At 45.9% G+C, this 18004-nt stretch overlaps 2 protein-coding genes across 3 annotated transcripts in view; one reads left to right on the forward strand and one right to left on the reverse strand.

The window, feature by feature from the left end:
• UROC1 (urocanate hydratase 1) overlaps positions 1–2155 on the reverse strand; it is a 51750-nt gene extending 49595 nt beyond the window's left edge. The window contains exon 1 of the mRNA XM_083492027.1: positions 1625–2155. Within this exon, the coding sequence (XP_083348153.1) occupies positions 1625–1750 (126 nt within the window). The 5' untranslated portion in view covers positions 1751–2155. The remainder of the gene's footprint in view (positions 1–1624) is intronic.
• A 3077-nt stretch (positions 2156–5232) lies between these two features.
• The window catches only part of LOC310701364 (netrin-4-like), a 56569-nt gene continuing 43797 nt past the window's right edge, over positions 5233–18004 (forward strand). For both annotated transcript variants that reach the window (XM_083492132.1, XM_083492133.1), the window contains exons 1-2: positions 5233–6965; positions 16697–17238. In XM_083492132.1, coding sequence (XP_083348258.1) covers positions 6878–6965; positions 16697–17238 — 630 coding nt within the window. In that variant the 5' untranslated portion in view covers positions 5233–6877. The remainder of the gene's footprint in view (positions 6966–16696; positions 17239–18004) is intronic.

Here is an 18004-nt window from a genome sequence, read left to right on the forward strand (position 1 = left end):
ATCTCTGATCTAGTCAGAGGCAGTAGGCCTCTGAATACTAGAGTTTGGAAACCACAGGAGGAGAGACTGCTCTGGTGCTCAGATGCTTCTTGTGGGTTTCCCACAGGCTTCTAGCTGGCCTCCACGAGAACAGAATGCTGGTTGAGATGATATATTGGTCTGATCCAACTGGCTATTTCCCTCATGAAAGCCCCCATTGGTCCTAATTGCCCTCTGTCAATGCAAGGGACACACTAATGGATACAAACCCATGAGGTTAGACTCACTTTGGAGGATGATGCTATCTAGGAATAAAAGCCTGTTACATTGAAAAGATACATAACATTTAAATTACCCGCTAAATATGTTTGGAGAAAGCGACTCACAAATATATTATGTGCCAAGACTTTTGAGCCAGCTACTGCCTCTCAGCCTAATACAATAATGCAGGGTGAGTCCTTTAAAAGAGGCCCCGTGGATACAGGGTACACATGTTCCACGGGGCCTCTTTTAAAAGGCTCACCCTGTACAAAGATGCCACAAGTCCTCTCTGATTCAAAGTAAAACAATCCTGGAAGCACTCTCCTGGGAATTTCTCACTGGTTGGGGAAGCGGTGGGCATGTAACAATACTTAAGAACCTAGCAGGCAACTCAGTTACTGCTTAGTTAAACAATTATTTATTTTTTGGTTGCCCAACCAAAGAACAAATCATTAACTCAACTCACTCAAGGATGAGTCTCAGTTTGAATATGCCAGGCCAATTGATTTCCCCCAAATGTCCCTCACCACCATATCATCATAGCAGTTTCTTGTTAAAGGCTTGAAAAACTAAGTCAGTCTCCTGCACAGACTGTTTTTGTTGAAAATTGAGAACCTATAACGCTGTAGACAACAATTCACTTTGTTTATTTATTTTATTTATTTTATTTATTGTATTTATTGTATTTATTGTATTTTATTTATTTATTTATTTATTTATTATTAAATTTATATTCTGCTTTTCCTCCAAAAGGAGCCTAGGACTGAAAACAAGTGATAAAATTATTTTAAAATCTCAAAAACAATTTCATTATGAATACAGACTTGGATAATAGGTCAGTATCCATGACCATTGGTCATTCTGTCTGGGGCTGATGTGCATTGGAGTCCAACATCTGGAAAGTAACAAGTGGCTCATCCCTGCCTTACAAGAACACATATCTCTGTATACATAAATACAGTGTTATTCTTACATTCTTATGTTAAAGGGCAAGTGTATCCATTCCGTTAAGTTTACAAAGCTAAGCACACTTACTAGAAAATGTTCCCCTAGAACATGCACAAGCGTTATTTAGGACTGGGCTCTACTTGTGGAGAGGCATGTTTAAAAATAAGCAACTAAATCTATTGTCTAATGACTAAGCAGACAAATGTACTTCACTCTTCCTTTGCTTCACTGAGGGACAACAGAAGGACCATGATGATTGCTTATGGTCTCCTCTTTTGTCTAGGCAACATGTGTCTCTATAACCAGTTTCTGACAGTGAATATTTTTATTCCTGTACCTTTGGGGAACCGGGATGCCACAGACCAGCAAAGGCTGAAGTTCTGGTGGGTTTAAACTGGTGTGGGCACCCAAAGAGATCCCATGCAAATGTTCTTACCTTTTCTTCATGAGAATCCAGGTTGGGAGTCCTCACAGGAGCATGAGGGATTCCACTCTTTCGGCCCCTGTTCTCTGGAAGAGGGTTCAAGGGAAGCCCGCCACAAATTTCTTTCAGGCTGGACATGGCTTGTGAGGGGATGTAATTAGAGGAAGAAGATCGTTCACAGAGAGCTATTGCCTGAGGGGCAAGACAGAAGATAGAGGCTCTCTTTGGAGAGTCCTGGGGGATCTTCAGCAACTTTGAGGTGACCCCTGATGAAAGCAAGCTGTTCACTGGCTTTTGTATGTGCACCTCCAGTTCTCTGGAGAAAAGACACCATGCCTGTCAGACACACCTATTCAGTCTCCACAATCCTATTGGCTTCTCCTGCCTCCTCCTCCTAAAGAATAATTCACAGGCCTACTGATTATTCTCTGGCCATTCTTTGCGCATGCTTTTGGGCCTGTCACTTTGAACCACATTCAGCCAGCTTATGTACTTTGCACATACACACATTCACTACTCTGAGGGGCCTGGTGGTTTTTGCAAGGTTTTGAACCTACTGAAAGACACAGCAGTGTGTGTCAAGTTTAAAGATTCTACAATCTGACAAAAAATTCAAATCTTCGTATTTGCGTGTTTTCATTTGTGGGCCTTAATGTAGTAGTAGTAGTAGTAGTAGTAGTAGTAGTAGTAGTACCCTGCCCATCTGACTGGGTGACTTCCAACAAATATAAAAGCATAACAAAACATCAGACATTAAAAACTTCCCTATACAGGGCTGCCTTCAAGTGTCTTCTAAAAGTTATATAGTTATTTATCTCCTTGACATTTTATGGGAGGGCGTTCCACAGGGTGGGTTCCACTAGTTATTAAATCATCTGTATACCCCCTTTGGGTTCCAGTAATCACTAGCAGAGCTTTACAACAGGTAAGATTCACAATAAGGTGATGAAACATACATATATATGTTTTAAAATCACAGCAACAAAATATCCTATAAAACTGACACCAACATGTAAGTCTACAAAGAATCATGGGAGCCATACAGCAGTAGCATAACATAATGACAAAAGCTCCAAATTGCTCTAAAACAAGGCAGCCCTTTCCAGGCATTTGAAGGAGCAATGTGAACTCTCCTCAGGAGAGATTTCTATAATGTTGGGGCCACCTTTGAGAAGCCCCTGTCCTAAGGCAAGCCCCTTGCTTCTCTGATCATGAGGAGGGGGAGGGACTCTGAAGAGGATCTCAATATGTGCCTGGCTTCATAGAGGAGAACGGCACAACTATCCTATTCCATTCATTTGGCTGCCTCAGTCAGTCAATTTGGGTTGTCAAATTGCTGATTATTTAACTTATTCTTATCAGGCACTTCCAGACCATCATATTTTAGTACAGATCTCTCACACTTCTGGGTACATGCTGGAATAATATGCCTTTTACACAAAAAGAGCACACCTTCCTAATTCACCCCCACCAGCCCCAGTGATGAAAACATGCATAATGGGGTGGGCGGAGGGGGGAGAATTCTGATGAACCAAGGCAGAAGTGAAGTGCTTCTTACTATCTTAGGCCTTACACACATGGCCCACAAATGCCTTGGGGAAGAGAAAGAAAAGAATGAAATATTTTTGCAGATCAGGGAATTAAGTCAAAGGCACATTTGCCGAGGGTGGGGACAATAAGCCTGTTATCAGAGGGCTGCAGGCTTGGAAATCTGGTTGGAAGAAAGGAATGAAGAAAGGAAAGAAAGGAATGGCTGGTGGAAATTTTGCCCCTGAATATGTCCCACTCATGCAGTCAGTCAGAACTATTGCAGAAAGAGATTAGAAAATCCACTTTATGGCTCCAGTAGGCAGCAATCAGTTCTGGTGATACAGACACTCAGGGGCTAAAAACAGAGAGTTGTGGAAATCGTAATGTGACCCAATAAACAGACTGCTTGGGAAGATATAGAAACTAGGGTTCAAACCCCACCTAATCTGCATATTCGCTGGGTGGACTTAATGAAATTCCTGTCATTCAGCATTGACACACCATCTGTAAAATGGGTATAATGCAGTGATGTATTTTGTGGTGTTGCAGCAAGAAGACGGGAAAGGACCACAGCAGGGAACAGTGATCAGTATGTGTGTATGCAACATGCAAACATAACCACACACATAGTTATGGAAACATTTTGTGACTGTGGGTAAGCTAGGGATGGGGGAACTTCAAGTCAGCAGGGCATGGTAGTGGCCCTCTAGGGCCTCTGTATCTGGCCCTAGATACTCTTCCCAGGCCACAACCTCTCTCCGCAGGCTACACTCATCACTGGCCTGCTTCCCATCCCAAATATTTGTGCCCAGCAGGAAGGTGACCTTGAGCTCTCATAATGCCTTCTGCTTGTCTGGGTGAAGGCTAGAGAGGGTGAGTGTGAAAATCAGATAACTGCTCTCCCACTTTTGCCTCTGGCCACACAGACTTGGTGCCTGCCAAGATCCCCTGCCCCTTATTTATTTATTTGTAATAAAAAAACAAAGGTTGGCCTTTGTTGTTGTTCATTGCTTGGAAGGGGCTTCTCTGTTCAGTGTGAGGCTTTTGTTGTTGTTGCCTGTGTTAGTACATATGAACAGCCTGCTGAATCAGGCCGATGACCTATCCAGTCCAACATCCTTTTTGTCACAGTGGCAGAAGAGTTTTATCACTTTGCAGGGGTACGGAGAGGTATTTTTGAAAGCAGTTCTGAGCACCACCAGTTTGTTGGAAAGGAGTACGGCAAGGCTGTATATTGTCTCCCTGCTTATTTAACTTATATGCAGAATTCATCATGCGAAAGGCTGGGCTGGATGAATCCCAAGCCGGAATTAAGATCGCCAAAAGAAATATCAACAACCTCAGATATGCAGATGACACAACCTTGATGGCGGAAAGTGAGGAGGAATTAAAGAACTTTTTAATGAGGGTGAAAGAGGAGAGCGCAAAATATGGTCTGAAGCTCAACTTCAAAAAAAGAAGATCATGGCCACTGGGCCCATCACCTCCTGGCAAATAGAAGTGAGAGATTTTACTTTCTTGGGCTCCATGATCACTGCAGATGGTGACAGCAGTCACTAAATTAAAAGACGCCTGCTCCTTGGGAGGAAAGCAATGACAAGCCTAGAGAGCATCTTAAAAAGCAGTGGAAGACAGGAGTGCCTGGCGTGCTCTGGTCCATGGGGTCATGAAGAGTTGGACACCATGATGTGGGTATTTGGCAATGCCCACAACAGTTTCTTAAATTTCCAAATCTGTCTCCATACGCAAAAGTGGCTGAGGACACCTCTAGTCTTTTTGCTGTAAGAGACTTGTCCTGGCTCTCCTTCTGGAACTTTGCAAGGAGAAAACGCGGAGGACTGAATACAAATTTGTAAAGGGCTGGGCTGAGTTTCAATATCGTGAAAGGGCAGCTAATGGTTATGTATTTCACTTGCAAAGACACTTGTGGGATATTCTGTCTGCAAACAAACAAACAAAAAACCCCACTTTGGCTGGCCTTGGGAAGGGCACGCCTTGAATTGGAGCAGGGAAGTGATATACTGTTTTGCCTCTTGCAGCAAAATAACTTTGCATGAGCCTGTAAACCCCAGGGGGATGGAGAAACCCCAGCCTGCACTGCAACCAGTCCGCCAAAGCATTGCTTCGTTTCCAACCAGCTGCAAAAATTCAATCTTACTTTTCCCTGCTTAAATCCAACTTCTGCTTCTCCTCCCAGACAGGCTCTGGCAGGTTATTAACGCTGCTCGTTAATCAGCATCCATCCTTAGTGGTCGAAGCCACTAAGCAGGACAGCACATGTCCGATTTGTTAAACCCTCCTCCTCCTGGACCACTTTGCCTCTGTCGCCTGCCCGCCTCGGTGCTATGCGCAGACGGCGCCTGCTGCTGTTGGCCGTTATGCCTGAGGGGGGCGCTGCGGAGACACGAATCGACCCCTAGCCTGGCCGGTGCGAAGGGGGGAGCGGCGGAGGAAGGAGCGCTTTCCCCGCCGGGCATTTGGTTTTAAAGGCCCAGGACAGGAGCAGCGTCGGAGCCGGAGGCTTGACGGGCTCTTGCGAAGTGGGGGAAAGGAGAGGCTCTGCGAGCGAGCAAACGCGGACACGTGCGTCTGGAGAGCGGCGCAAGCAGCCGAAGGAGTGCGCAAGTGAGATGCAAAACACAGACACGCACACGTATCAAAGGACAGGAAGAGGATCACATGTCAGAATAATCCCTTTTGCAGCCAGACGGGGCTAGAGGGGACCGAGGTGGCCGGCAGAGGCGATCGCCGCGGGGTTGGAGAGACGCGAGCAGCTCGGCGCAAAGAAGCCTCGCCTCCAAAAAAAATTAGCTCATCGTCATTTTTTATTTTATTTTATAGAAGGCACTGATCCAAGGCACCTGAAAGTGAAGGGAGGGGCTATTCACCAATCCCCACAAAAGTCACCCAAGCCCTGAGCTGCCCTGAATAGTAGTAGTAGTAGTAGTAATAATCCATTTTCTTTTAAAGGCGGTGGAATACATAGGATCGCCTCTGAGACACCGGCGATAGTCCAAAGCGGGTGGGGGAGAAGGCCGTGCTTGGGCGACCGAGGAGGGGGTGAGAGGGTGGCAAAACAAAGGCGGCTTTGCCCTCGATTGCACTCGCGTTAGAAGGAGCGTCAAAGCGCGAGTCAGTCCTGCGCGAGGAGGAGAGCCGAGTGGAAACATTCGGGCGGCCGAGGGAAGGTCCGAAGTGAAATCGAAAGTTGAGCGAACTCCGAAGGAACTTTCGCCCTCCGAGCCGCGTCGCCGCCTTGACCCTGCGAAAGGTCGACGGGCGAGGAGGAGGAGGAGGAGGACTAGGCTTGCTCCGCTCGGCTTGCTGTGCCAGACGTGTGAACTTCACCTCGTCTCCGGGGGGGCGAAGCGGGGAGGGGGCGAAGGGGCTGTATCTCGAAGCAGCCAGCCAGCGCTCTGCCTGAATCCACTGGGAGGCGATGGGCGGCTGAGGTGGACGCGCCGGGGGAGGCGAAGCGGGCGCGGAGCTGGGAAGCGCGCCTTAGATCCGAAGGGGAGAGAGAGAGGAAAGATACACAGAGACACGCGCGGCGGGTTCCCACCCACCCCCTCAGGGAAAGGGAAGCACGAGGAGCCCGCAGTCATCGCTGCCCTGAAGGAAAGTGTTTTTGTTTTGTCTGCTCTGCCCCCGCCCCGAAAAGAAAGATCATGTGGGCACCAAGCTTGTAGAAATATCATCATCATTATTATTATTACCCTCGCGCCTCCGGAGAAGATGGATTTCCTAGGCGGAGTCATGCAGCAAAAAAGCATAACGCTGATCGTATTCCTGGAGTATATTATTTCTGGCCATCCTGGAGCAGGTAAGCGGAATTACGCCTAGGTTCCCAATCAATGATGGGGGAGAGCTTTAAAGCCTCTTCCGAGTGTTTATTTGTAGGAAGGGGAGAAGCCGTCCGTTTTTTCTTTAGATGCATAGCCCACTCTGTCACCGAGTCCAGCGGCTGGCAATACCTGTGTTTCATCCCCGCCTAGGTCCCGGTTGTTCCCATTTCAAAGCCAGGAAACTGAGGCACAGAGAAAGGTAACTCTCCTAGAACCGTGCTGCACTGGGATTCAGACCAGGTTGAAATGGGATTATTGGGAATGGTTTTTTTCAACAGTGAAATCTTATGCAAGAATTTTTTGGTTCTGCTATAAGGAGAGCCACACAAGATTGAGAGTTATGATTCCATATTCAGCACGCTGTCTGCCTGCAAGTACTTGAGATGGGCTGTGACTTTGGGTGCATAATGTATGTGCATATCTGAGTTTGGACTTAGCGCATAGGATAGTGTTGGGAATAAACATATCCTAATAAGAGCAACTTTCAACTCATGCCACAAAACGTGTCTCGCTCACCAATATGCACTGTTTCTCAGGAAGAGCATATCTATGTTTCTAACCCTCTCTGGTGAGGACTGAGATGCATTATTGACATAGAGCATGAACCATCCCCTCCCATCTGCATGTAGAACCACTCTAGTGTGCTCCTGTCTGTAAGCATGAGGCTGTGCCCTTGATGGGTCTACCTCAGTGCTATCTTACACTGACTGGCAGCAGTCCTCCAGGATGTCAGACAGGAGTTCTTGCTCAACCTGACATGGGTGTGCTTGAAAGCGAACACAGGACTAATGGCATGTGTTGAGTTATGGGCTCCTCAATGATCTAAGGAGGGATAACAATGGTCCTTCGCAATTTGTGACCCAAAACACTGAATGCAGTCATGTTTTTGGCATTACAAGTTGTTCAGGAACATAGGAAGTTGCCTTCTACAGAGTCATACAATAGCCAGTCCATGTTGCACAGAGATGTCTGCTTGACACTGATCACCAGTGGCTCTCCAGCCAGGACTAATAATAACAATGACAATAATTTATTTATACCCTGCTCATCTGGCTGGGTTTCCCCAGCCACTCTGGGCAGCTCCCAATAGAATATTATTAATAATAATAATTTTAAAAGCGATAAAACATTAAACATTAAAAACTTCCCTAAAGAGGGCTGCCTTCAGATGTCTTCTAAAAGTCAGATCGTTGTTTATTTCCTTCTCAAACCCACCTGGAGACGCAGGGGACTGAACCTGAGCTCTTCTGCATGCACAGCAAGAGCTCGGCCACTGACCTAGAGCACTGTTTCTCTATCTTTTCCCCTGACCGTGACCCCCTTTCGACTTTGTTTCCTTCATGTGGCCTCCCCTGCCCTACCAGTAAGAAAGGTAGCTATTTTGTTTGTAAATAAAACATCTCCTATTTACAATTTTTATAATTATATAATTGTACTTGTGGCCCCCCTTGGACTATCCTGGGGGTCCCAGGGGGCCATATGGCCCCCGGCTGAGAAACACTGAGCTAGAGCCCCACCACCTCCACCTGCAAGGGGATATGTTGCCACTAGGGTGAGTGTACCGTAATGCACCTAGCCATTCCCAATAACACAAGGCCCTCCCCCACTTTTCATTGGCCGGTTCCACTTCTGTGGGAGTGGTCAGCACTCTAGGAGCCTAAAGAGATGAGTGGACTGCTGGATAGAGCATCTTATCATTAAGAGTAGGTGGGCATATTGGCCAGCGGTTGGCGCAGCAGTAGCGAGAGCTCAGTGGCTGTGGGGATCCTCTCCTCATACACAGAGCTGCATTGGGTGAAGCCCGATTGTGGCTTAGTTTTCAGACAGTATGGCTCTTGAGCAAGGAAAGCCGCATGGTGGTAGTAGGCCTGTTGTAAACATTGAGTAAGAAAGGAAATGAACTCCAGTTTGATGCTCTTTAACACCTGTAAAGCAAGGAGTCCATTTACGCTGCCAAGCAGTAAGGCAGGCTATGTTAGTTTTGATCATGATACAGTGGTACCTCGGGTTACATCCGCTTCAGGTTACATCCGATTCAGGTTACATCCGATTCAGGTTACAGACTCCGCTAACCCAGAAATAGTACCTCGGGTTAAGAACTTTGCTTCAGGATGAGAACGGAAATTGTGCAGCGGCAGCAGCAGGAGGTCCCATTAGCTAAAGTGGTGCTTCAGGTCAAGAACAGTTTCAGGTTAAGAACGGACCCCTGGAACGAATTAAGTACTTAGCCCGAGGTACCACTGTACTCAAATTGTAGAGGAAATTGTTGAGAGACAATCAAGGGGAATTCCTGGTTCTCAAATATACTTGTGAAAACCTAGATATCAAGGTGCATGTATGAAGTTTCAAATATATCCAAATTCCATTCAGCTGCATTTTTTCAACTCCCGATCTCTGTACAGCTTTCTATCCGCTGCACCACACCAGGCTTCCTCTTCTGTCTATATACAGCATCATAGCCTATGCTTGCTATTTTGGTTCTGTTGAAACAGCGGATAGTATGCAACCCCCCCACCCCCCCTTGCCAATGATTACATTGGGTGGTGGATTATACCCCTTAGCTTGGCTGTTCCTTCTTCTTTCCCATTTGTTCAACAGCTCTACGATCCAGTGAAACTGGTGTGAGTGTTTTGCTTTTTAACTCAGCGATGGCAAGCAAAGGGAAGCGTTTAGTAGTTTGGTTTTGTGTTAGTGAAAAGCATAAAATAATCTTGTGATGTACAATAGATGACAGATTATGAAACAGATGAATGCATCAGACAGTGGCTTCTCCCATTATCTATTCTCATCAGAATTGTTGTCACTTTCCATCAATCATACACGGCAACAATAAAATTACCCCTGATCCACTTTGTTTTCAGCCATTTCCCCTTTATCCTGTGACCAGTGTAAAATGTGTTACCATATTAACATTTAGCAGCTATATAAAGTTAGAAACTGCCCAGTCTTTATACATTAGGAGTAGCATGCCTTGCAAGGTTTGTGTTACTCTGTCCTGGACTGTCAGATGTTATTGAAGATGTGCCACTGTGGGACTGCATTGTGTTGAGAGCTAAAACCTCTTCACTGACCCTAGTGACTCGGATGACCTCAGCCACTGAGAATCAAGCCCGGCCTTATTTGCATAGCTCCACCCTTTCGTGATCTTATGGCCAACAAATTTCAAAGGGGATTAGACAAATTCAGGGAGGGTGAGGCTCCCAGTGGTTACTAAAGCCGATGGCTATGTCCTGCTTCCATGGTTGGAGGCAGCATGCTTCTGAATTCCAGTCGCTGGAAATTGCAGCAGGGAAAGAGTGCAGTTGCGCTCAGATCCTGCCTGCGGTTTCCCCACAGGCATATGGTTGGCCGTACTGAGAACACAATGCTGGACTAGATGGGCCATTGGCCTCACCCAGCAGGCTCTTCTTATGTTTTTATGGCCAAACCCTGGCTCTCCCTGCTTGATTCCACTGGATGCAAAGCTTTTGTACAATAGTGATACAGTATTGCTGAAAGACTGACGATCAGAAATTGAGGGATGAAGTTAGATCCAAATGGTTGATATCATTGGGACCATGCTACAGTAGTTGGTTACTAGACTAAGTAGCAGGGCTGTTTCCACACAATTAAATATGTGTGGCTGTAGTAATTCCCCCCTCACTTCCCTCAAACAAAGCAGAAGCAGAGGAGGTGACCAGTGGAAAGTAGGAAACCATTTCAGATCCATTTTAATACTTATTTAAGGTTGAAAGGGTAAATCAGGCAATAGGAGAGAGGTGATTAGATCAGAGGGCTATGAACTAAGAAATAAGCTAGCATTCTGGTTATATGCCATCTCTATTTTCCTTCAGAGGTTAGATAGTAGGTTTCTATTTCAGCAGTTTGTGGTGAAGCTTTAAACAACCTCACTTTCCCATTCTACATTTAAATACCCTACAGTCTCCACTGGGAAGAATAGCTCTCAATATAAGTTTAGTTTATGTTATTTCATATCATAAGCTTTCTATTTTAAGTGATACCACAGATGGGAACTTCATTCATTGATTTGTTTTGTATGTTGCTTTTTCCACACACACCAAAAATGAGTGGCATCACTGTGTGGCAGATTCTGACCATGTTTAGCCAAATATTCAAAGGTGACCTCTTCAGACCTTCTTCTTCAGCATGCAAAGGCCTTAGACTGAAGCAGGCATGGACTGGGATACTGGGAGAGAGGGCTGAACATCTGGACAGAGCTTAGGTGTTATATCACTAGTAAAGGGACTCCTGACCATTAGGCCCAGTCGTGGCCGACTCTGGAGTTGTGGCGCTAATCTCGCTTTATTGGCCGAGGGAGCCAGTGTACAGCTTCCGAGTCATGTGGCCAGCATGACTAAGCCGCTTCTGGCGAACCAGAGCAGCACACGGAAACGCCGTTTACCTTCCCGCCAGAGCGGTACCTATTTATCTACTTGCACTTTGACTTGCTTTCAAACTGCTAGGTGGGCAAGAGCTGGGACTGAACAATGGGAGCTCACCCCATCGCAGGGATTCGAACCGCCGACCTTCTGATCAGCAAGTCCTAGGCTCCGTGGTTTAACACACAGCGCCACCTGCGTCCCTCACTATAGAGTAGTAAATCCCATCTTCTCTTACCTCTCTTACCAATATTAGCTAGATCAGCCTTCACAAATCTGATGCCCTCCAGATGTTGTTGGACTACAACTCTCATGACTGATGGGCGTTGAAGTCCCAAGAACATCTGGAGGACACCAGCTTCGTAAAGGCTGAGTGATTTCCCCCCTCCCACAAGCTTCTTTACACAGTAGCACATAAACTATGAAATTTGTTACCACAAGATGTGTTGATGGCCACCCATTTAAATGCCTTCAAAAGGCAATTAGAATTATTACGCGACACATGGTGCATTGCATAATTATATCAGCAAACAAGAAAGATTACCATTTCAAAGAGCCTATGCATTTCAACAGTTATAAAGGAAAGGGAAGAGGGAACAGTTATAAAGTTATAAAGGAAAGGGAAGGATAAAGGGAAGAGGCAGACTGCTTTAAGGAGTTAGGCTTCATGGAACAGATTAGCCTACTAAAATGTATATATAAAGAGGAAGGGACATATATAAAGAGCTTTTCCATTGCACAGTTTAGAATTAAAACTAGCAGCAGCAATTCTTTTTTCAAAGAGTTGGTTGTAGAAAGACTCCCCTGGTTTTCCATTGCTCTCAAACGGAACATGAAGCATCCTCACCATGGGTGTGGTGTGACAACAGGAGCCTATGTACCATGGGCGTAGCCAGGATTTATTGGGGGGGGCAGGCTTTATGTTGGGGAGGGGAAGAACCGAGATATCTGCAATGCAATTGGTCAGTTAGTTAAGTATTTCTATTTACAGTATTTACTTTATCTTGGGGAGCAGCAGCACTCCTGCACCCCCTGACTACGCCCATGCTATGTAGCAAATGTGCTTGGTGTCAGTAGTTATTGAGAAGCAGTGGTGGCCCTGGCAGTACTCCTGGAGGACATACCATTATCAACATCCCATCCAAGAGGATGAAGGAGAAGGTGACTGATCGCGATGAGCCATAGTTTGGATCTGCCCAATTCTTTGCATATAAGATTTTTTAGGAATGGGAGCAGTAAGGTCATGGATGCCTGCTTCCAGTGAACACACATATTTGGAAGAGATTCTTCTGACAGCACAGAGGAAGAATGGCAGAAAGTAGACTGTGATCCACTCCACTGGTGTGTTGCTAGCCAATTTCCAATGCTTCACCTAACATCTGCTGCTTACTGGGATCATTGCAGGGCTAGGTTGACCTTAACTATGGTAATTCAGCAATACATTTCTTCTGTCCTTAAGCAAGCGTGCCTAGTCAGGATCCCTTAACACAGAATAGTTATGCCACGCGTGTGTGCATTTTTGTGTAAAATACACTTTACTAAATTCTAATAAAGAATTTAAAGTGCTTTCCAGTGGCATTCCCCTCTTTCAGTGGAGCAAGAAACCTGGCCAGTCTTCTCCCTATATACTGGTTTGTTTATTTTTCCATACTCCCTGTGGTTTGGGTTGGTTTTTTCTTATTTCATAACATGGCATCAATGGGTGAAAGGCACTCAATAGCAAGGGCAGACCCACTAACTTGAAACATCAAATAAGGATGGGTTTGCATAACTACTAGCTTGGAACATGTGGCGCTTTGAGTATATCATGCAAAGGTTGCTGCAGACCCACTTTTCAACCCACATGCAGCCAGCTGAACTCGGTAAGGCAAGGCACACACACTATTGACTTAAAACACAGCTGTGTCATTCTTTTTCTCGGTGTGGTTTGAAGCTGGTTTGGGGGCAAACATATCAACACACAGTATTTTCCTAGATCTGGATTGTGGCTAATGCCATGTGTATAAAGGTAAATGTAAAGGGACCCCTGACCATTAGGTCCAGTCGTGACCAACTCTGGGGTTGCGGCACTCATCTCGCTTTATTGGCCGAGGGAGCCAGCGTACAGCTTCCGAGTCATGTGGCCAGCATGACTAAGCTGCTTCTGGCGAACCAGAGCAGCAAACAGAAATGCCGTTTACCTTCCCTCCGGAAGGTATTATCTACTTGCACTTTGACATGCTTTCGAGCTGCTAGGTTGGCAGGAGCAGGGACTGAGCAATGGGAGCTCACCCCGTCACAGGGATTCGAACCACCGACCTTCTGATTGGCAAGTCCTAGGCTCTGTGGTTTAACCCACAGCACCACCAATGCCATGTGTATACCACATCCCAAACCAGCTAATCTGCTCTCAGCCATCAGCCATCTGAAAGGTTTGCCCAGCTTTTTGATGACTATGTCACTGCCAGATGCTCCAAACATTTGCCAGAAGCCCTCCGACAAACAGCCACCTTGCTGAGCGACTCCCCTGGGATAGCAGGGTAAATGCATAAATAGCTGAGTGGCATCGATTATTGCGCAACGCCATCTATCAAGAGCCAGGCACCATCCACCTCGGTGACATACAGCCCCCTGGGAGTGAGAGGAGGAGGGCGCACTGCAGCCTTGATTGTTTAGCCTGGCATGAATTATTCAAGGAGTCCCTTTTGGCATTCAGGGTAAGTCCCTGGTTGCCGGAATGCTCTGCCCCTTTGCCCGCCGTGCCCCACTTCTATGACCTCGCATTTCAGAGAAATAAACCAAGTGATGGATGGGCTGCCTTATTGGCACATTAATTGCTTCCAATGCAAGACTCTTAATCAACTGCAGATTTTGATCCGGCTCTTCCCACCCGCCCCCCTCTCCGCTCATTTGTCACATGTGCTCTCCTACTCTGCTGTTCCTAATGACACAGCAGTTCAGACAGGAACCATTTATTGATGTTGCTGCATTAGCAGGCACAGCAGATAAGCCTCCTTGTCATCACCACTGATTAGAAAGCCAACTGTGCTCTTCCCCACTCTGCCTGCTCCATAAAATGCAGTTAGAAAATTGGTGGCGGGGGGAGTGGAGGAGAGAGAGACAGGCAGTGGGATGCTTTCCGGTTCCATCTCTAGGAATGAAAAGAAGCAGATTTCCATTTTAATTTTGAGCCACGGGGCGAGCGTCATCTGTATTCATCTCCTGTCATTCTTGCATTCTGAGGATTCATTGGAAACCAGGGCAAGTCTACTTTTGAAGCAGAGCTATGCAAACAGAGCAATTCCATAGTTCTTGGGTTAGACCCAAAGGTTCCCTTCTGCATGGGGAAAAAGCGTAGCTGATCACCCAAGACCTGTTTTACAGCTCATGCTGGAGCAGAAGAAGGCGGGAAGTAGATCGGGATCTATTGGTGATTTGCAGCACAGCAGCAAGGGTTTCTGACTCGCAGTGGTTGGACAATAGCAACAGCACAATGACTCCCACCACCGCAAGTTGGACTGCTGAAATGGGAAAGGAAAAAAAAGCTTGGAGGAACCAGACTTGGATTTTAGTGTGCAGAACTCGGTTCAGTTCTGATACTTAGAACAAATCCCTGATCACACTGCAAGTTCAGAGCACTCATGTTACTCAATTCTAAGTTCTTCAGTTCCTTTTTCACCTGGCGCTGGTTGTTAGATCTCTAGTGAAACACAGAGTAGATCCCACAAGCCTGAAATCTGCCTTCCCCTGGGCTAGAGGACCGTGCAAGAAAAGTGAACCTAAATGCAAAGAGGTGCTGCCATTTCCACAAGCAGACATTTGAGAACCACTATGGGATTCTTCCACTAGTTCAGCCGTCCCCAGCCTGTTGCTGGACTACAGCTCCCATCATCCCTGAACATGGTTCTTGCTGGCTGGGGCTGATGGGGGCTAGAGTCCCAACCATCTGGAGAGCACCAGGTTGAGAAGAGGCTTGCACCATCAACTGCAGAAGACAATTAGCTGCTCTCCCTCTCCCCAATTCCAAAAACTTTACATCCAACCCACAAATTTTAGTTGATACACTTTAGACATAAATAGTGTGTTCTGCCTTTTAAAAAAACTTTCTGTAGGTGTGAAAAGAATAAAGCCATAGAATTGTGAGAGGCCCTAGTTCAGCATGATATTCTGCCGCGGAAGCATCCTGTGAAATTGTGACGGAGGTAATGGAAATGAGCATGGAAATGGATTTGGAACAGGAACAGAAGATGTGTAGCCTCTGGGTAGGAAAACTGGAAGTGAATTCTGATTTTGACTACCTTTAGAACGAAGCTATCAACTACTGCTTTGCTACTTCCCACTTGTATTTATTATTGGAACTCATTTTTTCATGCACTTAGGGCCATTTGATGCAATATTTCTTCTGATGGCTTTATGGCACTGTTGAGGTGGGCTTGATCATTTTCTCTCAGGGCGAGTTCAAGCATTCAGGTCTTGTTATCAGCTGCTACATGAAGTACCACTGGGCTGCCATTGTCTTAGGACTGTTGCCCTAAGTGTGGCCATGTGGGGGCCTCTCTAGTTTGCTCCTCCTGCTGGCAGCTGCTTCTAATAGCAAGTTTTTGTGTGTGTGTGCTGTGTGACTCATGGTACAAGCGCTCCAATTTTCTTCTTTTTCTGTCGCCCTGCCCTGTTTTCAGGAGGTCTCACAGCCACAGTAAATTATGCACGTTCTTCTCCATAGCAAAGGGTTTCAATCAATGCATGCATCATTTTTTTAAACAATGATTTGAGACGCAGAAGGTAGATCTGTACGAAGACATTTAAAAAAATATTTATCCTGTTGTATTTTATCCTTTGTATTTGTTTTTAAATGACTGGCAAGCTTGACTTGCATTATGATCGTATTGTGCACAAATTAATTTGCCAATTAATTTCTCATTTCACAACTGTTCCTTGCAAATACCTGATCTTATCAGCCAAATTGATGCTTGGTTAAGCAAAATCTCTTTTTGGCTTTTCCACACATTTGATAATACCCGATTCAGTGGGTAGGATCGGATTTTCACAAGGCACAGCTGTGGAACGAGAATATGTCTCAGACCCAGGAAAATCAATTGGTACACAATGCCATCAAATTTGGGTTAAGTGAAACTGATGGATGGGCCATAAGTCTCTTTCAGACTTTTTTGTTTTTGTTTTGCAGAAAGCAAACAATAAATACAAATAATAATAATAATAATAATTAATGATGGTGTTAAGTGCTTGGTAGGGAATCCAGGGCTGGGGAGGGACTGGGTGATACACAATGGTGCAGAATATTGATTTTATGCAGTTTTGTATCATTTTGTTCCCTGCTGCTCACACTGCAGATTCAGCGAAGCTACGAGCCTTCCGATGCGATGGGCACTCCTGCAATCCTGCCGTGGGGAACCTTGCGACTGGAAGAACGCCAGTCACGCTTACCACCTGCGGTCAGAACAGCACAGAACTTTACTGCTTTTACCCAGACCACCATCTTCTCCACCACGGCCCCCAAGGGTGTGGACAGCCTAGGTGCACCAAGTGTAACGCCAACCAGCCTGATAACTCTCACCTTCCTTCCGCTATGACGGATGACTTCTTCCTAAACCCCGCCTCCTGGTGGCAGTCTGCGCAAGGGGTGCACAGGGAGGAGATCCGGCTGGATTTGGAGACGGAGTTCTACCTGACCCACGTCATAGTGGTGTTCAAGTCGCCTCGCCCAGCGGCCATGGTGCTGGAGAGGTCGCAGGACTATGGGCAGACGTGGAGGCCGTACAAATATTTCTCTGCCAACTGCACGGCCACTTTTGGGCTCCCAGACGATACCACCGAGGAAGGGTCTCTCTGTACCTCCAGGTATTCTGACGTGATGCCTTGCACTAGAGGAGAGGTAGGTGACGGTGACTGAAATATGCTTCACCTTTCTGTAGTCACTGAGAGATTATGCTAAAAACAAATGGTAGAAGCTGCTTCAGAAGAGAGCAGCCCTGTTGTAGTCGTGGGCAACACGTTTCATGTAACCTTTGACAGCCCCGGATAGGGTCCTATCCATCCTATTTGCATCATCCAGCCAGTTTAGCAGAGTTTGGGTGAGCATTGCTTCAGAGAGATGGAAATGAGCATCAGAATGTTTTGTTTTTTTGTTTTGTTTTTTTAAAAAGGCCTAATCATATAATTTGTTTTCCAAAGAAAGAGAGATTTTAAAAATACACACTCAGAGAAACTGTTCTATTTTAAGCTGACAGCTTTTCTGTATAAAGCAAAGTCATTTGTTATGTTGTCAGTGCACATAGAATACTAAGAACATTGCCAGTGCCTCATTTTCAGAAGCCTGGATCTTGTACTGCTACACATGTGTCTCTCTCTCTCTCTGTGTGTGTGTGTGTATGCCAGTGACTATTTTATGCATGTCTGATTGACGCACGATCATGCACACACTTGTTGCTGCTGACCTGGAAATGGCTAGAAAATGGGGCAGAATGAAACTGGGTGGGGCTTATGCATGCTCCGGCAACATGCCGGGAGGTCATGAATGGAACCCCTGTGTAAAATGATTGCCATATCTATCTATCATCTATCTGTCTGTCTGTCTGTCTATCTCTATCTATCTATCATCCATCTATCAGCTGTCATCTGTCATCTATCATCTATCTATC

The sequence above is a fragment of the Podarcis liolepis genome, assembly GCF_965112155.1.
Source record: "Podarcis liolepis genome assembly, chromosome: 2".
Taxonomy (NCBI): domain Eukaryota; kingdom Metazoa; phylum Chordata; class Lepidosauria; order Squamata; family Lacertidae; genus Podarcis; species Podarcis liolepis.